Source organism: Lutjanus erythropterus, chromosome 11, assembly GCF_056507025.1.
Source record: "Lutjanus erythropterus isolate fLutEry1 chromosome 11, fLutEry1.hap2, whole genome shotgun sequence".
Classification (NCBI taxonomy): domain Eukaryota; kingdom Metazoa; phylum Chordata; class Actinopteri; order Lutjaniformes; family Lutjanidae; genus Lutjanus; species Lutjanus erythropterus.
Genome location: NC_139327.1, coordinates 26,829,016 through 26,853,151, shown reverse-complemented (window position 1 = coordinate 26,853,151; position 24,136 = coordinate 26,829,016). Strand labels below are relative to the sequence as shown.

Below are 24,136 nucleotides of genomic sequence, written 5' to 3'. Positions count from 1 at the left end.
ACGTTTTGTTGCTGGCTTTGTCCACAGCAGTACATAGCCTAGCTTCCGTGCAGGTACTCCTCTCAGCTTCTCCAAACTGGGCATCTACAACAGTTAAGACAATAACAATCAGTACTATCTGAACTATCCCTTTAAACTTTGTTTTCCCATCAATTTTGCAGCCTCTGTTTCTGTGATTTTTCCTAAAAATGGCAACAGATGGATTGCAGCTTTGGGCTATAACAAGTTGTTTTATGATAGTCATTAAATCATGCACTGATGTTTTAAATTTCTCTCTGTCTATAGGAAATCTAGGGCATATAATCCTGTCACTGTCAAAACACAAAGTGTACGTGACTAGCATGTGTGCATGTTTCAGTGTCTGTATTTTTTTCTATATCTTTCATGTGCACGTTCCTCCGTCCTCATGTGCATGTGACAGCGACTATTCAACCAGTAGGCCAATGTATCTGTGGAACCCACCATAACAACCCTTTGAAGATTTTGCTTCACAGCCTCTGTACTCCATCAGCGGAGGGAAATTAAGCCAATGAACCAAAAAATGTTGTTGCAAATGAGTGTTGTGGGGGAAAAAAAAAATGAGGAGCTGCGAGTGAAAGAGTTCTTGCGAGACAGTCAGTCACACTGGATCCAGTTGGGACAACGGGTACACTCATTCCCTCAGGTGTGTTCTGAGTATAGGGATAGGGAATGTCTCATTTCAAACAAGATCGCTCTCATGTGTGGAAAAGCATGCATACGGAATTAAAGACATACAACAAAGTGGTGGCTCTGCCTCTGGTTGTGCAGCCTAGCTAGCTTAGCTTTTACGTCTTACCCCATCCACTCAGGCAGGGAAGACAGGACAGACACTGAAAAAGTGTCCTAATGTGTGTTTTTTTTTTTTTTAATACCGGGAAAGAGAAATAAAGAAATGAAAGAAACAGAGAGAGATATAATACCTATTTGAAATTGTTCCAGAGCCTGGGGCCCACAGGCTGTGAGCTCCCGGGTCAAGTTGGCAATAGAAGCTGGTTCATCTCCTCTCAACACACTCACTTTCCAAAGGGAGTACTTAAAAAGAAATACAATGCACTGAGGCGGCATAAAAGAGTGCTTGGCAAATGTCTGTCATCTATTTATTGTGTATATATATCTCTGTTGTGTGCGTGTGTGTGCAGGTGTATTAAAGTGTGTGATTTCCAGGAAGACGAACTCTTGGCTTAGACGGTATCCCTGTAAGAGAGGAAAAAAGAGAGATAAAGATACAATTAGTGAAAAAATGTCAGCTGTGTACACTGCGTGTGTGTGTGTGTGTTAAGGATAGAAAGAGCCGCTCTCTGGTATGCTGCCGAGAGTAAACAAAGGTTTTCTCTTCGAATTATGGATATGGTATTTTATCATATTCAAACATACAGATATATGCATACAGACGCCTACACACACACCTACTGCATTTCACATCCGGCCACATCTGCCCGCATACAAGCACACTGGTGTGATGTAACAGCACGCTCCCGTTCGGTGTTGCTGTGAAGGTTGGCATCCATTCCGGGCTGAATTTAAAATTTGAATTTATTCAGTCCCTCACTGCCAAAGTTGTTCACAAAGACCTTGTGAAACTCGTCTGGGAACCTCTGCCAGGTAGTTCACACCTCCACCTCCTCCGCCTCATGTGTTAAAGCAGGAGACACTTTTGACAGCACTGAGAGCCATTTTCAGCCAGAGAACTTACATGGCTGCTGGCAAAAAATGAAGAAAAAATAAATAAAATCTCAGCTTTATGTGTTTTTGGTGGGTAGATAGGTGAGGAGGTGTTCTGAGGTAGAGTAGAGACCTTGACCATGTGCTTTTAGGGGCTAACATGGGACTAAAATTCTGTTAAATTCAATTTCAAAATTTAAACAATTTCTAAAATTCTACAGTATGCAAACGTATGTTTGCGTGTGCAACTGTGTGCAACATTTCATTTTAGCTTTAATTTTATGTTCCAGTCCACCAATATCACACTGTATATACACACTAACTGGTAGATTCAAATTAAACAGTTGACACGTGGATATACACATTTTTGACTGTGGTATGGTGTGAACATTTCAGCAGGATAATACAGCCTGCCCAAATGCTGAACATTGTATATTGATTTATTTTAGAACTACTGTAACACTGTGAATTTCATTGGTACAAATCACATAGTTGGATTTAAGTAAACGTTCATGTGTAACAACGTGGATAATTCACAGAATTTGACAGATGTAAAATTCAAATGTCTCAGAAAAACCAGCTGGTGCCCACAAATGCAGCATGTGAGGGAGGAGGTTTACTCAGACTGACAAAGGACACAGCAAGGTGACATTAACAATACATTTTTCAAAAAAGAGAACAAATAGTTGTTCATTTAAGATATCAGTCTTATTTTCTTTTTTGTATATTACTATTGCTCTTAAATAAAACAAAAAATAATTTAATGGAAATAATTGCAGAACGTGCAATATTGCTTATCGGATTACTCAATTAATCCCCAGAATGATCGATAGAATGCTCAATCAATAAAACACTGCAACTCTACTAAAATCAATGTAACTGCCATTTTATTCTACTGCAGGACATGTATACAATAATACAAATGTCATGGCAGAGTCTTGTTTAGCCTGTATATCCACAGCACTGTATGTCTAGCTAGACACATTATAATTCTGGTATTAGTTTGTATTCCTCTAAACCAATCACAATCATCTTGGGAAGCCCAAAGCCAAAAAGAGGGGCACTTGTTCGTGAGGTGAGCCCTGTCATCAGAATGGTTGAATCCCAGCAAAAGAAAAAGTAACATCTGCTATCTTGTTTATGGTTGTACCGTTAGCAGCCGCTGTAGGTTGCTAGCTCGGAAGTTGCTGTTTCCTGTAGCAACAGGGGTTTTAAAATCAGTAACACGCAGATAGCGGAGGTGGAGCAGGAGAAAGCCACTTGTAATCACATATGATGATAATGCAGAATGAAACAGAAAGAATTATTGATATCATGACCTGCAGTTTTATTCATCTTATCTACTGATTTTTAAAGACTGCTCCGTGGAGCAGATCTTTAAATACCACCTGACATTCAGAAGCAGTAAATTCTAAGTAATTTCTGTGACCGTTGTGTGATGCTTAACTGTTTCTGTACTGCTGTTTTCTCTATTATTTAAGAAAAATCCTCACTTGCAAGTGATAACTGTATCCAGCATGATTTAAAATGAGTGAGAAGTGGCACACTGACAGGTCATGTGACTGCTGATAGACTCTTATAGGCTCTTGCAGAGACTGAACTTATGACCTGCAGGTGACTGGACTATTTTTCTTTAGTAGGGTGAACTTTGATGGAGACAGACCGAAAGGATCCCTCTTTATTTAATAATTTTCTATGTAGTGACTCTGATTGTTGACTGGCAAAGACACAGCATACTTGCTCACCTGTTTGGCCAGAGAATTCGAGCTCTCAAAAGCCGAACAGCATTATTAGCTATTTTTATCATTATTATTATTATTATTATTGTTATTATTAAGAGTAAAGGAGTGACCATTTTCTTTATTGCGTGTTCCATAATTTATCATAGCTTGACTCACCATGGTTCTTTAAACTATGATATTCTGACACTGTTTATAAAGTTACTTAGTACATAATTTTATTAGTTGGCCTTGGTCAAAATACATTAAACTTTAATTGTCCCTTTTTTTTATTTAATAACATTGTATATTTTAATAATATATTGACCATCAAACTGGAAATTTCCCTGTTTTTTGTCTCAGAAATCTGTTCACCTTACACTTTAACTGAGACTGCCCCTCTACTCTAACTGTATTTGCTCAAGTAAACTAATATGCATCCGAACAAGACATTTGTACAGTCTAAAATGGCCATAAGATTAATTCTGAGTATAGAGGAGGTAGAGGGACACCACTCTGCTTAGCTTGTTGGGCTGTCCTGTCTTATCAAAGGGGAAGCAGGGTACAAGCAGTTCACCATGGGAGAAAGACAGAGAGAAGGGGGAAGGGGGGAGCACGGAGAGGGAGAGAGTGTGTCTGAGAGAGTGACACAGAGATAAAGTGAGAAATAGAGAAAGCAATTGAGTGTGAGGGATAGTGGGAGAGATAGAGAGAGCATGTATATGTGAAGAGAAAGTCAGGGACAACGAGCAGTTTCCCCGTGTGATAACAATTTATCTCCCCATAAGGATTTGTAAATGTTCACATTTCCACGCTTCAGTGTGCACACAGACGTCCATGTAAACACAGGTAGATGTGTGAGAAATGCATTCATGCAGGCACACACACACAAACTAGGTGACAAAAGGCGGATGTAGCAATTCCCATGAGGCCACAGAGAGAAATATGATAGATAGGGGATCGCTGTTTATATCGGTCTTCTTCTCTCCCTGTCTGAGTGGCCTGTAATTGAATGATCATTACACCAAAGTTATGGCTACGGCCCCGCAGTCGAAAATAGGAATTGAGTTGGAAAGAAACATTTAGTGGTTTTGATTTATGAGCGACAATGGGGAAGTTGTTTTTCAAGCCTGGCACTCTGATGGGCAATAAAGAGGAGCGGGGCTTATCACCTGCTGTACCCACTCTGACACACATACACCAGTCAGCCTGCCAGCCAGCCAGCCAGCAACCAGTCATCCAACCAGCTGGGGCCCTTCATGGAAGGAAGTGTTTTCAGCAAATTTGTTTCCTTCATGTCTCACCCTGAATGGTGCTATTCATTAAAATAGCCTCCAGTCGGTAGGCACTGCTGCCATGGCACATTTATACACTTGTATGCCTGTATCCTCACAGAAGTAGACACACACACACACATCCACCTGCACACACACACACACACACACACACACACACACACACACACACACACACACACACACACACACACACACACACACACACAAACAGAGTGTTCTTCTGGTCCAGCTCATCTTTGCGGGAGGACATTCTATAATAAAAGCAGAGCTACAAAGAGAGAAAGCGGTCTGTTGCATGCACTGCGATTCGCTTTCAGTTAGAACCACTGGAGCTGTATATTTATTTCTCTGGAGTGGAAAAGACTGCCCGCTGTCATTTAATGGATGTGATATCTGGATTAAGGTTGCTCTAACTCAGAATCGAGGGGTCACCGGTGTGGGTGGTGCTGCGTGAAAAATAGCAATGAAATGTAGAGTGGTGATTGTGGAAGTGTGAAGCGTTGTACAGTGGATTGTGATTCGGCTGTGATCCACATCACGGAGCAGGACTGCTTTCATTATCACCAGAGCTGGTGTCTACAGCGGCTCCGTTAAGACTCACAGTTTCGCTCAGTCACGTGTGTTACTGTCGTCTTCACAAGTGCTGAAACCAACTTAATCATTTAGTCTATAAAATGTTTAAAAAAAACTGTGAAAATGCTCGTCACAATTTCCCAGAGCCCAGTGTGACATCTTCATATTGCTTGCTCTGTCCGACCAACATGCAAAACCCAAAGACTCCAAAATGACTGCAGTGATTAATTAATCTCTTATCAAAATAGTTGGGAATTAATTGAATTAGTTAATTAACTTCAATTAATTAAATTAACTTTCAGTCGACTAATCTAATATAATGCCAGGGTGGGTTGTATGCAGATGCTGGATCTGACTGTGTAATTGTATTTTGTATGGTTGTATATGTCACATTCAGGGATGCACTGACACCAAGTACAAGTACTTAAATTTGCATACTTGCAGAGTACAGATACGAGTACCTGAGAAAGCCATTGAAGTTGTTGTTGCTGTTTTTCCGCGCTAGTGGAACCGTATTTACTGTGCATATGATATTTTTAAGTTACTGTGTTAATTTTGTGTTCCTTATTAAACAGTGCAGTTTACTTAAATTGTGAAGATGCTCAGCACAATTTCCTAGAGCCCAAAGAGACACCTTCAAATTGTTTCTTGTGTCCAACCAACAGTTCAAGCTTCCGAGTGGAACTGAAATGTTGTACTGTGAACCAAAATAGGTTCTCCTATAGGGACAAGCTGAAGAACGCTTTATGGTTCTAGTTAGCATCTTTATTTCTATGAGTATATGAATGTTAGTTGTTTGCAAGATATGGTCGCCCTTAGTGCATTACACAGAGAATCTTTAGTAACAAAGACAAGTAAAAATCCAATTTTATTAAATCTATCTTGAATGTAAAAATAGGTTCATTTGCAAAAACAGAAAATGGCATTCTTAAAATGAATAAACAAGCATCACTTTGATTGATTTTCCCTTCTGTACACAATAAAATTTTCTGAAAATTAACATTTTTTGACATTTCTTATCAGAGCAACCCAACAGCAGTTTGATTAATATTCCTTGGATTCCACACAAAGCATGATTTAGGAAAAGGAATAAAAACAGAGACAACTGTTTTTTTTTTTTTGTTTTTTTGCAAATGAACCCCTCACATCATCATTAAGCCATCGGGGACACAGCCTTACTTGTTGGAGGCTTGTCGGTACACGGCCATATGAATTAAAATGAACTCAACTGTAAATTCTATCACTCTATCTGCAGCGGCCGTGATTTGGTGACAGTGAAGTGAGAATGATGTAACTACAATCAATCACAGTGACAACCTGCGGTTGTACTGGTTCTTTGCACTGGCTGGTTCTAACACCACTGGGACTTTCAGTTATTAGCCCCTGGGCTCTGTGTGTTATATCACCTCGTCTTTCCTTTCATCACTCCCCCCACTCAATGCACTTCCTCAGTCATCCTATCTTCAATGTTTGTGCAGACATTTGTGTGTTTTGCATGTAAATATATTCCCAAGAATGTATACAGAAACTTACATACAAACTAATGTTGATTTTGTTCATGAAAACCGACCGATAATAATGAGACGGCACCAACACCATTAAACACTAAGAGCCCTATCTTATGCTGATCTAAAGTGCAAGCAGAAAGTGTGAGGCGCAATGGATTTAATTTATTCAAGGTGTGTCTAAATCTACCTTTGCTGGCTTGCCCCAGGGGCACAGGGGTATCCTGTCCTGTCCTGTCCCATGCGCCAGTTTAGGCCAGGCATGCAATAAACCAATCAGAAAGTCGGACAGTCCAGGAGCAAGTTCATTTGCTGTCTGGGAGACGTGGCAAAAATGGAAACTGCTCTGGTGGAAGATAGCATAGCCACCTGGGCCACCAGCACAGCGGCTTTGTGCCGGGAGTAAGATAGGGCCCTAACAGTGACTGCATCAACATGCAAGGTTGATGACGAGACTAAAATTAATTTAAAAAATAATAACTTTACCAAAGTATTACAGACTTTAAGCTAATTATGGTTTATGAACTATGGAAGGAAAAGTTCAGGAACTACTGGACTAACATAAGACTAAAATGCCCACACTTAGCCAACTAAAACATAAGGGCATGTGACACAGAACAGCACAAGACTAACGCTAAAAAACAGCTACAGAACAGAGGACTAGGACTGCGACCAAATAAAAATAGGTAACAATATTAGCACCAAACTGCAATGCACGTCCTTATTTTTAATTCCTGTTGATACCCAGAGCCGGAAGGCCACCACTCTGCTGTTTTCCTCCAAGAAGTTTGTCAGGATCTGCTTTCTCGCTTACAGTCCCTATCAATTAATAGAAACAGTTATGAGAGTGTCACTAAGAGGGTTAGTCACACAGAGCTATCCCGACGCCTGCCAACACTGTCATGTCATCTGACTTGTCTCAGCTCAGACCGCAGGGCTTTTCCCTTTTTAGAGAAAGAGCAAGGCAGGGAATGAAAGGAGCCGAACCCACACGCTTGAAAAGCCCCGGGAGTCATGAAGTGCATCAATAGTGAGCACATAAATGCACAACCAGGCCTATGCATCTGTTTAGAGCATATGGTCGGGACAAATCAAACACAGAAACTTGCATGCACACATGCATCGTAAACCAAGCTTTCTCCTTCAACCAGCATAACCCTCAGCACCTTGTCAAAGTGTCAAACCCTGCAGCATCCGCAGAGGTGATGTATGAGAGCATCGTATACCTCTTGATGTAATCGAAACACTGCGGCGTGATTTCATCTGGTGGCAGACATATTGCTGTGGCAATAATAATGCCAAGACTGCTGTTGTTCCTATCTACTATCTATAACAGCTGAGAGTCATATATATGTCTCCGTTTGTCATGAAGCTACATTTGAAAGACTTGTGAAAATGACAATAATGTGCCTCTAAGCCTTCACAGTTCAACTTGACATCATCTCATCATCTGTCTGCTGAATTATTATTTGTAGTGTGTGGTGTTTTGATTAAAACTGAACACCAGATCACAGATTTTATGTGCCAAAAGGGTTCAGTAACACACAGTCGATGTGAATGTGGCCAGTGGCGTTGGGATTTGGTAGAACCCACTATCTAAAAATCTTATTATCTCATTCAATTGAAATCTCTTAATCACGTTTTTGGCTGATAATGCAGAAACACTACAGTTTTCAGTGGTCGCTTAATTAGTATAGATCAGGAAATGTTAATCACAGAAAAACAACAGGTGTAGCTACTAACTGAAGTTTGTATGAGCAACTCACCAAAGAGTCGGGCTGTCAATTCAGTTCAGTCACCAAATCAGTTACGGTTTAGCCCTCCACTAATTTGAATGGGATGAAATAATTTAATCGTGCCGCTCTTCCAGACTTACCAATTGTTATCAGACCAACTCAATCAAATTCTGCTGAAACAGAGAGTGAAACAAGTCAGTGCTCGAGGTTTGTGTTGCTCATACACGGATGGTTACTGACTGGCATGAAACTTGGCTCAGGGTAGGTGGCTCATATTAAGGAGAGCTACTGAAGTAGTGTCCTACTGAGTTAAAACAAGCACCAAGGTGGTTCATTTTCTCACAGGGTTAGGTTAACATAGCAACCATAGCATAGCATACCATTGCAAGGTATAAATTATTTTAAAACTAGTTAATTGTTTGCACTAGTTACCACGATTACACATAGCCAACCTGCAGTGCTTCCAAAAAGATAAAAACTGTGTATTTGTACAAAGGTATGTGGAATGATGTGCACATTTTAGGTATGTAGTGCACAGTACGCAACGTGATTTCGGATGCAGCGCTGGTCTCACTTCGTCTTCGCAGCTCACACCAGCTAGTAGCAAGTAGGAGTCAGTGAATGAATTGGTGAAGACGAGGAATTGTCAGTTTCAAGTAAAAGGAGTCATTTGTTTTTATACTGATTGATTCAAAGCTCGCACATCACTACGTCTGTGTGTAACAGTAAGTGAAAGCATAACTGCTCAGACTCTTCAGGACATACAACAGAAGGTGAACATAAAGTGCAGCTGAGCAATTAATTGAAATTTTATTGAAATTGCAAAATGACCCACTGCAATGTTCAAATCACAGGGGGTGCAACATTAGTTATCTGCAAAATTTTTCTCAAAATACCTTTTAAATTAAATACTATGCAAACTCCTGGCTTATAAATCATATTACAGACTTAAGAAAGCATCTTTGTTTGGCACAGATCCCCGCAAATATCACACCATAACCATTTTAAAATGTTTTTCAGTGAAAATAAGAATAAAGATGTACAAGTTATTATTCCCTCTAACATTGCAAATTCTAGCACAATTACAATATCAGTCAAAATAATCACAATCAGATATCTTTTCAAAATTGTTCACCTCAAGTCCAGACGCTCTTCAGAATGTACAACAGCAAGTGAAAGCATCACCGTTCATACAGCCTGACATTCAGTGCTGATTCTGTTTTCAGTTCAGTAGTGAGTTCAGTCTGTTGCAGGTCCAAGCTGTCATGTTCAGTTCACTACAAAAATAGCCTATCACAGCACTGTGCAGTACATATGGTTAATAGCTGAACAGCCAATTATTTATGACTAAGCTGTCAGATTACGATTGTTTCTGTGGCGTTCACTGTCTTTTAATAAGCTTTTAACGAGGAAGTAGCCTACTGTGAATCATGACTGAGCTGACAACAGCACTCTCAGTCACCAGTGAGGGGAGCCCCACTGCTAAAAGCTATCGGGGAAGTGACAATGGTGACTGAGCTGATGAAGATTTCTTCATACATGGACTGAACACATCTACATTCACATCATAGCACCACTGACTGGGTATATCCTGTCAGACAGCTCATCATAGGCTGGCAACTTTTTAACGCCACTCAGAGACACACAAGAAGTTAATTTGCATTTTCTTACCATCGTTTAAGCTACAGTTTACTGCGTATGGAAAGCACACACACCTACAGGCTATGAGTACTGCAGCCCGCTGGCACTGCTGAGTGTTAGACACATTGCAAAACATTGAATGACAAATACAGAGCCTGCCAGTGTTGCCTGGTGGTCTTGTATTGCAATTATAACTCAACTACTGTATCAAGCCTGTGACCACTCTGCTGACACATTCGGGAAAAGCCATATGGTAAATAATTAGAGCTGAAAGTGTAAAAGCTTTGTGTGGCTGCTGAATAATATATTAGCTCTCAGGCTGGCAAACACACATTAGATAGAAAAAAAACAACAACAACATATAATGGAAACGGATACATACTGTACATTCCCATCACTCATGCCCACCATCACACAAACACATAAAAGAAGAACTGATACACAAAGCCAAGTACAACTGTACCCTACAACCTGTGAAATGTACAGTTAATCTACCTTTCTTTTCTGACCATTTGAGCAATTCTATTGCACTCAGAATCCAGACATAATTAAAGATTTACTATTATTATTTGCCCAAAACTACTTGTGAACAAAGTGCAAAGCCATATAAATACACCAGCTGATCCTTCACCGGACATACGCTGTTTATAGTGATAACGGTGGCAGATTTAACATCAGATGCTTGGTAATTTTTTAAGCGTCTAGGTCTAGCTGACGTCCATGAATTTTGTTGGTTAAAATGATGAGCCTCACTAGCAGATTCCATAAGTGTAGCTAGCTAAAGTAAGCTAATGCTGAATCTTAAACTCATTTAGTTAGCAGAGACGTGTTTCCATGTTAGATATTTTAATTTTGTAAAATGGTCTTAAATTTGTTAAATTGCTTAAAGCCACTACAGAATTGAATTGAAATAGAATAAAATGAAGTAATCATATAGAAATTGCCGGTTTTCTCATGGATGGTCTTGTAAACAAGGTCATAATGTATAGGAGCATCAGTAATACTATTTCACAACCAGTTAAAAAATTCTTTCTGCATACATGATACAATGTTAATGCTAAATGGAACTTTTTTTCAAACTCCCAACATACGAAATCCTGAATTAACCCCTGGCAATAACCCATGAGTTTGGCAAACACAGTGTTGTCTCACACAAGTTTGGCTGGAGGTAACGTTGCTGCAGGGATAAACTAGTTAGCTGGGCATGCTAACGTTAGAGCAGATAAAGATGAGACTTAATCCGTACCTCCTCCTTTCATGTTTGCGTTTTAGGTTTTCGAAAGTCGACTAAAAGGACGCCATCCTCCAACCCTAACCGCATGCACACCGCTGTAACATGTAGAGAAATTCAAAGCTTGACAGGTTTGTGGTGCCTAGTTACAGTTGGTATCTATGATTGGACAGTTGCTGTTCAGAAAAGGGCTCTAACTCCTGCATGCCTCTGTGAACAATTCATTAACGCTACATTAAATAATAAAGAGCAAATGACCAGCTCTTCAACTTCAGCACCAACTTTATAAGATGAAAAAAGAACTATCTGCAAACTTTCACTTATTCATTATTCTTATTCATTGAAGCAGACCATTAAAATCTCTCTCTGTAAACATTTAAAGCAAAAAATGGGCCCTCCAGTTCTCTGTTTTGATTCATTTTTAATCTACCAGTCACTGTTGCGAAACATTTTGTTCACAAGATTTAAGAGTCTAAATAGGTGAAAAGTCTGGCCCTGTTTTATTCCACACACCATCTGCTGAATGGCTGTCTTAAATTTGTTTTTATTACCTATAGGAATAACGGATCACACACAGCCTATTTAATATACACAAGATTTAAGATTTAACCAATAAAATTATATCGAGTGAGGAGCCATCTGCTCACCTGGACATCTCCATTGTGTCCTTGGTGAGATAGACGATCCAGTAGACCAGGTTAAAGGCGCCAAACGAAAGGGGGAAGAGGATGCGGGAGTATTTGTCGATGATGCTGGTGCCAGTCAGAACATTGTTGGCTGGTACTGCTGAACCCTGCTGCAGGAAGGCCTGGGCGTTGACAGGTGGGTTGGGAAATGTTTTTGCAGGGCGGTCGAACAGCGGGGCAGAGTTCATCCTCTTCTTCAGGACGCTAGTGGCATCCACCTTGGAGAGGCAAAGAGGAGAGATATAGAAACCATAAGAGGAAATTCACATTAAAGAGAATACTACATGATGTAATATAAGGGTATTAATAATTAAAGTGGTGCTGTGGTGTTGTACTCAGAGAGTCATAGAACATCATATCGTATGTGCTGAGAATGATAATACTGCAGTAGAAACTGATTCTGTATGTAAACGAACAACATGTTATAATGTTGAATTTATCAACACATTACACACACAAAGTAGAGGAATGCACTCAGTATAGTGCAGATCCCCACCAGGCAACAGACAGTGAAGCACCTACTGCAACTGCCAGATGCAACCAGCAGGGATTTGCAAATTTCCAGGAACATTAACATGACCTTCACATACGTTGTCCCTTGCTGAAACAAGATTTCAATGGTAGTATTAAACAGAGCAGTCAGAAAATAGAATTATCGCCTTGCTTTTGAAGATTTTGAAGGAGATTAATTCAGAACTTACCGCTATACTGAACTATAACTGTGAGGGAATTTAATAAATGGTATTATGTATATTTTTTTTGGCAGAATGGAAATATCTACAATCTCTCTACATGTGTGATTCCAGTGAATCATTTCCAGTGAGAGACATGCTGTCTTCATTTAGCGACATTTTCTATGGAGAAGTATAGAGGACTGATATAGAGCTGAACATTATGATGTCACAACGAAGTTGACCTTCAGTCTTTTGACCAGCATCATCACCTCATCAGTTTATCCTGTTAGATATTTGTGTGAAATTTTGATGCAATTAGTGCGAGAATATTTACAACCAAAAATGTGTTTAGTGACATTACTTTAATTAGTTATTCAGTTCAAGTGGATATTTGTGACAAATTTGAAGAAATTCCCTCCAACCATTCCTGTAATATCAATATTTATCTGTTCATTCTTAAGACCAGGCAGTCACTTGTGACAGATTTGTTGGGTTTTTTTGTTAGTCTTTTGGCGTTTTTCAAATATTGCGAATCCCAGAGGTCCTTCAGCATACAGTCATGAATGCGCACAAAAAATGAGTCTGATCGGTCCAATATTATTTGAGATTAGCAGCAGACAAGCTTCAGGTCTGTTGATCACTTACGCACACACTTGTGCACGCACATACAAGCATGCAGGCGATAACATGATCCCCCTTAAAATCTAGCAAAACAAAAGAAGATAATTAAGAAATATCCATCCTGATGTTGCCATATTTGCACAGCTGTGAGTTGATCAGTGCACACGTGGAACGTGTGTGTATGTGTCTGCAAAAAAAAGCTGCCTGGAATAGCAATGAGTACCATAGTAATTAAGCCCAACAAAGGAAATCAATGATGTTTTGTTTTTGATTTGATGTGATTTCAATCAACCTGTTCCATGAAGATTGATGCACTTGTGGGAAGCAAACAAACCATATTAAACAAAAGAGGCTCACAGTGTATTGACACATGGTTATCGCTATGCCTCATCAACTTTCAGTAAAGCAGTGTGATCTCAGCACATGCTCCTGCTCCAGCAGTTGTAAATCAGCTACAGTATGTGTGCAGAGAGAAAGGGAGAGTATACATCTGGGAAATGGGTCAAGGAACACCTTGTTGCCTGTGGGTAGAGTCAGAGAGACTGAAAGAGTGAGCCATCCCTTTTTGTAAACCAAGGAAAACAGTATAAATTCTTGTATCAACCTCAAGAAATAAAAATAGATCAGTTTTCTTGATGAATCATGGTAACAGTGGCTCCATTGAATTATTATGAAAATAAGCATACAGGGACATACAACATGTACATGCTTGTCTTGCAATGACTGACTTTTATTTCGCAAATATTACCATTTTTAAACTGAACAGCATGGCCATTTCTGTTATTTTTATGCTATTTCAGTGCAACATTTTGTTGTTTTCCTAAACGATTCACCGAAACTAGTTTGTAGTTCTGACACAAACCAAACGTTTGCAGAATAATCATTGTGTTCGCTACAGGGCAGATTTTGAATTGTTGTTTTCAAGTTTTAGGAAATAAACTCTCAATAGTTCACTGACCAGTCCAGTTTCCAAACTGCTTGTTCAGTTCACAGTGGATGTTTTTTTTTTTTTCCAGACTAAAGTCTTGAAGCCAAAACTGAACTTGTGAGATTTAGGCTGGATTTGTGAAGCTACAGGATTACATGCTCCTCTACAGGTTGAGAAACTATTAAACTGTTACAATCCTCTGGCTGAGGGGAGGCCTTCCAAAAACGCATGGTGGCCAATCTCAAAATAAGACTAGATTAGTCCCCCGAGTTATTAATTTCACAAAACTTGACGCAGCTACATATGCAGGGATTTCACCCAACAGTAAAAGTACAATTAAGAACTGTAGGAGGCGGGTTATTAAAAGGATTAAATACTTCTGTGGCAACATGACTTTGTTCTGATGTGTATCTCCAAAACCACACTATTGGTTGTTGATATGTACAAACTTCAGGAGCATTACCATGGAAACGGGTAACAGAGAGACAAGATCCATATACAGTAGGGCATATTTGTGGATATTTTCCATATCTGAACTGAGTGTCTCTGGATAGAAGGTGTTGATGTTTTACAGATTGCAAAGTCCTGAGAAAATGTAATGGATTTGGCTTGGCTTGACTACATATTACAGTAACAGGCTCCCTCGCTTCTTCTCACCTTCTTCCCTCTTTGGTAAACCATAAAACTGTAATCCATGCTATCCACAAGGTCATCCTTCACTGTGTTAAAGTGCTAATAGTTGCCAAGTACAAAGTGCGACAATAAAATGGAGAGAGGGAAGAGAAAGAAAACTCGCTGCACTATGATCAAAGAATTTAAATTTCTTCAGTTCTCGTCAAGATTCACGAGACATTGGGACATTTCATTAAAGGGAGACACTACAGGTGAATAGATTAAAGATTTAAGTAACTGATATCACCATGAATTGCTCTGATTAATTATTACATTAAGACATTTTTCTGAAATTGCATATTTAAATATGGAAACGAGGCATGATCTAATTAAATAAACTCTAATTTACATACATTTCTTGAACATTGGATATGTTTCATTTTGTTGACAAATTATAGTGAAAGTGAATCCTTAAATTTATAAAGTCAAGTTAAGAGTGATAAATTAAATAAAAATAAAAATTGCCCTGTCTTAAGAATGAATGGAATGAATGATATATTAACAAACTTTCAGAATACAGATGGAATTAATATCGGAAAAGTTCAGTGTATGTTCGTGCTACTGAAGTGGAGAATTCTGGCTCAGAGTTTGAGGAAAAAAGTGTAACTAGATTTAAGGGTGAAACTTCCCATTTCTTTGTATTACTAGTTTTCTGAAATTTTGTGTTCCCTTATGCAAATGATGTATTACCTAGATCAATATGTGCTAATTTGATGAAGCCAGGTTCAAAATTCTTGTTTAATTTTGTCCAAGCACTCCACAATTCAGAAAATGGTGTCAATAGCCATAAAAAATAACATATTGTTAAATAAATCAGGTTATGAATGACAAATTAACCAGCCCCTCTGGAAAAACCTTCAGAATACACAAGTAGATAGTGCAGTGGGAAGAGAATATTTTGGGGTCAGAGGCTGAGGAAAAAACACTTTAAAGATATGTTAAAGACTACAGGTGAAGAGGGTAAAAAAAAAAGTAACTAAAACATTAGAAAAGATGAAACTTCTCAAATCAATTATTTACTTAAGTTATTACTCAAGTTTTCTGATATTTAATGTTCAAATATACAGACACACCACATAAATATGGAGAAATCACTTGCAGTAACTGTTTGATAAAACCAAGTTCAAAATTCTTCATTTTGTTGATATTATTTATATCAAGATAGTATAGAAATGAAACTTGATTACTAACATTAAGACACATTTTTTTATATTAATTTTTTGTTAATCTGATGTCCAAATGCAACATTACCTAATTAAATATGCACTAATTTGCATAAATCTTTCACAGAAATTTGAACATCAGATATAACATGGTTAAAAAAAAAAGTTTCATTTTGTTGACATATCAGAGTCAAAGTCACTCCATAACTCTGAAAAAAAAAAACTGCCGATAGCCATAAAAAAGAGTGAAATGTTATATAAATCAGGTTATGAATGATATATGAACCAACCCCTCTGGAAAACCCTTCAGAATATACAAGCAGATAGGAATAGTGCTGGAGAAATGAAGATTTCTGGCTCAGAGTTAGAGGAAAAAACTCATTTTGAGAAAGCAGCTTTAAAGTAATGTACTGTCAATGTGCTGCAAAGCAACATGACAGTGGGCAAGAGAACGGATGCAAAAGGGAGTGGGTCCAGGTCATCTAACAGCTGGTCATCCCAACGCTAAGCTTACTCATCACTCAAGCACATTGTGTCCCCCTGTCTGTGAGTTATACGTTTCCTCCTGTTGAATCACTGCTCATTTGAGAGGTCAGGGTTAATTTGAGAGTGAGGATTTAAGCTCTATTTGTTAGAACCGGTTGGTGTCCAAAACCTGAACACCGCCAGGCTGCAGCTTCAGATGTCAGCTACCTGTCACTGTAATGCTTCTACTGAGGTGAAAGATCATGCAGTGAGTACATGCTGCATGCATGGCCTGAGTGGAATATGTGTGTGTGCTGCGCACTGTACGTTTGTGTGCAGCTGATCCGATACACAAGCTATTTTTGATAATGACAACAGGCTTGCTTGGCTTCTTCCTGGTCAAATCCCAGAGGGATCAACTCCTCATCTCTTTATCCACTGCTCTAGATATCAACAGACCCACTTTGACACAGGGAGGATGGGCACTGACTGATGGATGTATGCATGTTGTTTGGGTGTGGGAATTCATGTGTGGGGGTGGGTAGGAGCTTTGCATACTGTAAATGGTGTGTTTCATAGTGCATATGTGTAGGTGTGTATGTGTTATTTTCAGTGTGCTACCAGTATGGCAGTAAGTGCATGGAGGTTCATCTGTGTGGGTGTTGTGTGGGCGTGTATACACTTGTGGATGATTATTAGGAGGTAGTAGAGATGGATATATGTATGTAAATGTACTTTTTATATTAATGCATCTGGAACAAGGCAGTATGTATCCTCAATATATCAGCTGTGACAGCTATGTTTAGGTTTATAAAGTAAGTGAATACACAATGGAGATTGGTTGGGGTTAAAAATGCAAAACACAAATTATATTATCAGTTTGTGTGTTTATGTCATGGTCTACATTCATCACAAATGCTGCAGGTTGAAGCAGTCAAAGATGGAATGAAGCTAACAAGTGAAAACATGTGACAACCTGATCATCGGCTACAAACAAAATTTTAGTCTTTACAACCTTATTTGTTTATGTTATCCTGCATTTTTAACATCTACAGTGGAATACTGTTACGGTATTGTAGTCTCTCATCCAAGAAAGCAACACTTTTCTGGCTTCCAGTTCTGAAACAGACAGATTCTGACTCTAACTTGAATCCTGGTATAATATTAGCCACTAGCTTGCTAAATGAGAACAATAAAATGACAAGGCTTTCAAAAAAAAAATAAAATAAATATTAGGAACAACACAGACCCATCTGAGACCGCAGCAAGTAATTCGGTCACATAGTTCTCTATACGCAAACCTTCAGGGAAAAGTCACAACACTTCACAAATGTCTTTGTATCTGGAACGATAACATGGTAGCTCAGGGCAAAAGTAGCATTTAAGTGCAACATTTCCACAGACTCAGCCACTCTAGTCCACTCCTTTTTTTTAATGGACAAATGTTAAGTCATGGCAGAATGTTAGATTTAAACATTGGCTTTGCATAACCTTGGCAGAAAGATGACATCAGAGATCACAAAACACTATAATTTATTTGCAGATACAAGCTGCTCCTGGTTAACAGGTTAAAAAAAGAGAAAAAAATGTGAGAAATAATCTCAGGTATTGCAGGTTTAAGAGTAAAAGAGAAAACCAGATGCTTGCCAGACAACAGATGCTGAAGAACCAACTGCAATACCACCACACCTGCCGGATGTCTATCTCAACACGAGGTCTATATGGTATCTCTTAGTTACACACTATCCCCTGATCTGTACAGTTGATAGCGGTAGACACCACAGGGCAGCTTTAGGTGCCACACATAGCATCTTTTGTTGTCCACTCTCCTTCCTGGGCTTGAGACTAATAACACTCATTCAGTCAGATAATCAGGACACTGGGACACGAGGACAAATGCTTCAAAATCAAAACAGTTCCGATTTAATCAGGGTGTCTCTTCACCCATGCAGTGATCACCAATCCTGTGACTGCCGACACCTGTGGCTGGGCCTATAAATAAAGGTCCCTTCTTTGTCTCTCTTCTCTTTTTTTTTTCCCTCCCACGGCTATTTTATTTTCTGTTAATTTCCTGCACCACATACTGCACCACCTACTCACATACACCGCTGACAATGCAAGCAGCACCCTTTACACACACTGATAAACACCCCCATCTCCTTTGTGTTTACAGTTGTACATTTGATTCATTAAACGAGCCATTTATCTTATGTTGTTGTGAGATTTCCATATCTGTTACGGCTCTACCTGACAGTCACAACAGGTCGTAGTGTTTTAAATCGTGACTGGTGGATGGCTATTTCTACTCCCAATGATACACCATTGTTTTTTTTTTTCCTTTTCTCTGTGTAATGAAGAGTCTTCCCTCCTACATATTTGTTGAAAGCAGTCATTTTCCATGATGCATCCCTCCCACTCTCTCTTTCTCTCAGTGTAACTCTCCCTCATGCACACACAAAAACAAACCGCTCTGGCCCCTCGCATCCATCTATCTCTCCATCTTGCTCCACAGAAATGGACTGGGTCAGCTTTCTCAGCCCCCACTGCGCTCCATTGTGGTGGCTGCCCTCCTTCTTGTGAGCCCGCAGTGATCTGCTGGATATTCCCTTAATCTATGGCTCTTACATAATCTGCAGCAACATCGTTCACAGAGCCACTGCCTGTCTCCTCGTGTCACTCTCTGTGGTTATCACATAGTTACAGGGCAGAATAGAGGCCTGGGCCAGAGAGGGGTGGATGGATGATAGATATACTGTAGATGGATGGATGGATAAGACATTGTATGGAGTGATGAGTGAACTGTATTGATGCAGGAGTCAGATTACGTGTATGCATCTATACGCGCCTCTATATGCATTTGAGTGCGCGCTGCAGATTATGTGCGGACGTGTGTCCTTGTGTGGGACTGTTAGGACAAGCATGGATAAAGTGGAGACTGTGCTTGAACGTGCTGTCCACTGAAACGCCACAAAGAGAGGGAGAGAGGCAAAGGAGAGATGGTCAAGAGTAGTGTGTTTGAGCATGAAATAGAGAGGGAGAGTGGCAGGAGAGAATACAGGGCTTGCATGATGAGCACAGCGAGGGGGCTGAGGAAGAAGCAGAAGAACATGGATAACGCTACGTTTTGGAGGGAAAAAAAGATTTTGAAGAAGTAACTTGAGAGCAAAACGTTAAGTAGAAAAATTGGACCCACGAGTGATGTAAAAAGAATGTAAAACAGGCAGAACCAAGCATTCCTCATAAATACTCAGCACCATGTGGATGTAGAACCACTGACACAGCTGGCTGTGACCTTCACCACACTGACCAGTACAACCAGTCGGCCTGAAAGCCCCAGGCTAGTCTCATCCATCAAAACATGTGAAAAACACCTTAAAGGGATAGTTTGGATTATTTAAAATAGGATGGTATAAGGTACTCATCTATTATGGCACCAACCAAATTACTTTCAAGTACTGAAAAACGCTTCATCACCCAGCTCCAAATTTAGATATCAAAGGAGTAAATCACATCAGCATCAGTGACCAGAGAAGCACACAGCATGCTTCTACGAAGATCTAATCATACTGATGACTCCCTGTTTTTGCAGGAAAACACTACCTTTTAACATTACGCCCAGAGACGGAGGTTACTGTTTGTTTGTTTTATTGCAAGCTACTTATCTGCATCGATGATCTGCACAGATAACTAAGTGTCGCTTATTAACTGGATAAAATGGCTAATCTTGTTCGTGGGTCCATTCACCTCAATGTCCACTCAGACGGAAGTCCCAGCACATCCTCTCCTCGCCACCACGGGCTTGGATAACCACAAGCCAAGGGGGAGAGCAATTCTGACAGCAAGCATGGCGCCGCTTTCAGACTGACCAGTAAAAGATTTGAAACACCTAAAGCTGACAGTCAGAGCTGGACTCACTGCTCTTTAGTACAGGAAAAGTTCTAGGTCTCACTCTGCCACTATTTCACGGAACCTTTCATATTTGTATATAGTTTAACACTGTACAGATATTCCATCAGTTTCTTCGTTGTAGTCCAGTTATCCAGGTTGAGTGAAGCGTGCAGAGCTGCTCCCAGGTCTTTGCACACCTTCCTGCTTTGAGGTGTGTAATTACACTGTAATGTGTAATTTTCTTTTTGTTGAAATGGATTTTTATAAAATTGGTATCCAAAAAAGTATCATTCAGTTACCAGTCGAAGTCAAGGTATTGGCAATGCCTACTCCTATACTTATCAAAAGTCAGTATATATTAGATTGTGAAGGATGTGCTGTGTGTGCGTGAGGTGTGTCCGTGATCTGCCATCACAGAGAGAGCATTCTGTCGTGCTACAGTGCACATTCTGTGCTCATACGCGCAATGTTTTTTTATCAGCCAAATTACACACGCAGAAAAACCCATCATAGGAAAACTGTGCCTTTGGTTTCGTCCATTCCCCTTTTATTTCTAAAGCAGAAAGCCATGGACCTCTCTGTTTGTGCAGCTCCGTCACCCAAACACACACAGAGCGAGGTCAGTGCAGAGCAGAGACACCACAGGTGTAGAGAGAGTGAAATTTAACAGGTGAAGTAACTTGAAGATTACTCAGTGACAGTTACACTTCTTATTGTAAGTGCAATAAAAGCCTTGTGAGAAAAAACAATACTTATCAAAACACCTGTTCATCAAGCATTAACATGTAAACACGTGGAGAGTGATATTTTAATCTGCTCCGCCTGTCAGTCACCCAGCCATCATCTCCGTTTTACATAAGCGCAGCGTGCTGGCTCTGTGTATTGAAACAAGTTCAAATGTAAGCTGTCTGGATGTTGTCAAAGTGTTTAGCTTTGCCATATATGTCAAGCTCTGTTTAACTGTCGTAAACTTACTGCTGGATGAGATAAACAGGCCCTCCTCTTTCTGCAGCATCAGAGGACAAAATGAAGATACTGACTGATGTCTGTACTGTATGAAGGAAGATGATTTTTTTTTCATGCTGGAAAGTAGTGTGGTACATCACACTTTTTTTTAACTTAAAAATTTAGATTTGATTCCAGTGAGATATTGAATTTATATAGTGACTTTGCTTGAGTAGACAGAGCAATATTTGGTTTATATATCAGCAGGTTCCAGTTGAAATGGGCTGTCTGATGGCAAAGTAAAGCACTGAAAATAACCCTACAGCCCTACATCAAATAATCCGAACTATCCCTTTAGAGAAGAGTCCCGTACACAAAGCAGAGACGAAAACAAATCACACAGCAAATTGACCTAATCCCTCGACAGAGATATTCCACTGGCAGAACTACAAATAATTAAAAAAAATGTGAACAGAAACTAAATCTTAACAAACACCAACAAAACGGAGAGTAAACAACAATGAACTGGAGATTAAAAGAAGTCATCACATGAAACGATGAAAGGCATCCGAGCCTTAACACTGAAGCAGATTTCTTCTGTGTGCGTCCAAAATATAAAACCACGAGAGATAAAATATTTGTTAAAGCTATTCCAGGCTTTATGACCCTGGTTGATGATGAAAAACTTCATTTTCTGTTGCACAACTCAGCAGCTCAATCCGTTACCACGAGGCGAGACGAACGGATAACAGGTAATCTGTCAACATAAATCTGTCTTTACCAACTTCAAAACAACTTAACAGTCTATACTGACACATATGGATCTTGTTACGTGAACACAACTATACTGTCAAACTGGATGTATGCCTTTACACAAGATATAATAATTTATTTTAAAGTTCATGGTTCATATCTATTCTTTTATCGTTATAATTACCATTGCCTTATTTTTCTTCATTCACCATTTAGTTTACATGCTTATGTAACACAGAAAAGTTTATGTATGTCATACCAACAAAGCTAATTGAAATGGAAAAAGATGAAAACACAGGAATTTAAACAGTCATTTAAAAACAGAGAACTGAGAATGGATTTAGACAGAAAGAGAGACAAACAGAAAAGGACAGAAAGGGGGAGGAAACAGAGACTAGAATTGAGTCAAACCAGAGAGATGAAAGGCATGATGAGTGTGAAACAGAACCATAGACATCATACTGACAGAAAGATTACATGTACACATCCCAAAATAGCATCCAACCACAGTACTGAAGGCTATACTGGATATATTCTATATTCAATATTCTTATTCGGGTTGACGCCTTGCACCCTCAAAAGTTGCACCTCATTTTCACTGAAACAACTCTGTCAAAAACAGAATATTAAGTTATACACATACTGCTGCAATCTGCATATCCATGGTTACAAAAAACACGGTCCACTTTAGCATCAGACATCAGCGGAACTAAGGAGGAGAAATAGCAACAATGGTGGCCACTGTGGAGGCGGGTTTAAGTTGACTGAAGAAGGAAAGTGTGTTGTGTTGCAGTATAATAGTTGCTGAATGGCGGTGTGTTGTGTTCGCTGCCACAGAACTCAATTCAATTTGATTTGTACAGCGCTAAATCAAAACAAAGTTATCTCAGGGCACTTTTCAATTAGAGCAGGTCTAGACTGCACTCGTTCCCACTGAGCACAAGCACTGAGGTGACTTTGGTGAGAAAAAAAAAATTCCTTTCAATAGGCAGAAACCTCAAGCAGATCTAGAAGGGAAATAAAGTCGCTGTTTATGTAATATTTGCACAGAGGAGCAGAGATAGCAGTTGGCTAATTAGCAGCCACGAGCTAACTTCACGGCAGTCTGCACCCAAAAGTGATCAATCAGCCGATCGTGTTTGTTTCTGCACCTGTGGCTTCTAGTTCCACAGCTGCAGACAAGTAAGTAGGTAAGTCACGTATAGAAACTGAAGTAAGTCATGTGACTCAAGTAACATGACCCACGTAACAAACTTTAAACTTTAAATAATGTGAACTTTTGGTTTCACATGGGACAAGAGGCCCGGCCTCCTAGATGAATGTCCTGTGTTTGTTCGACCCAGTCAACCACCAAACCTGTTGTTTAACGTGCTTCTGGGTGCACATTCTTTTTTCTGCCCAGGATGTATAGTGTGGCTCTACCTGAGGTTTCTTCCATTTTTTCCCCGTAAAAGGATTTTTTAGGGCATAGTTTTTTCCATTACTCTTTTGGAGGGTCTACTTGACTTGACATATGCACTGCACACAATTTCAAAGCATAAAGTTGCAGACGTCATCGAAAAGATGTGCATGCATTTTGGCAACAGAAGTAGCAGTCTACTCCAGTCATCCCGATGAGTTATCAAGCTGCAAATGTTGAATTAAACATTTTACCAGCATCAAAATCACCAAAATCTGTTTGTAGAGTATATGATATGTCAGAATCGATATTCCAGTGGTCGATATAAGTTGTTCAAAATTCCGACAGGATCATGACCATTTCAGAGCAAGCGGTGGCGTCTACGGCTGCAGGCTATTAAACACGTTACTGGACTGAGGACGCGATCAAAACTGCTCGTGTTTGCAGCAGCTCATTGACAAGCTGTTGTTGTACATCATTGCTGTGAAACAAGACGTGTTGATGGTCAGGTAACGTTACCAAAATTATGACTAAATTCGACATTTTATGTCAGTAAT

At 39.6% G+C, this 24,136-nt stretch overlaps 1 protein-coding gene across 1 annotated transcript in view; it reads right to left on the bottom strand.

Moving 5' to 3' along the window:
* Positions 1 to 1,093: 1,093 nt before the first annotated feature.
* Positions 1,094 to 24,136, bottom strand: part of gabra6b (gamma-aminobutyric acid type A receptor subunit alpha6b) — a 35,672-nt gene continuing 12,629 nt past the window's right edge. Inside the window, exons 9-10 of the mRNA XM_084730353.1 lie at positions 12,033 to 12,289; positions 1,094 to 1,215 (exon numbers count right to left, since the gene is read on the bottom strand). Of these exons, the coding sequence (XP_084586479.1) occupies positions 1,203 to 1,215; positions 12,033 to 12,289 (270 nt within the window). The 3' untranslated portion in view covers positions 1,094 to 1,202. The remainder of the gene's footprint in view (positions 1,216 to 12,032; positions 12,290 to 24,136) is intronic.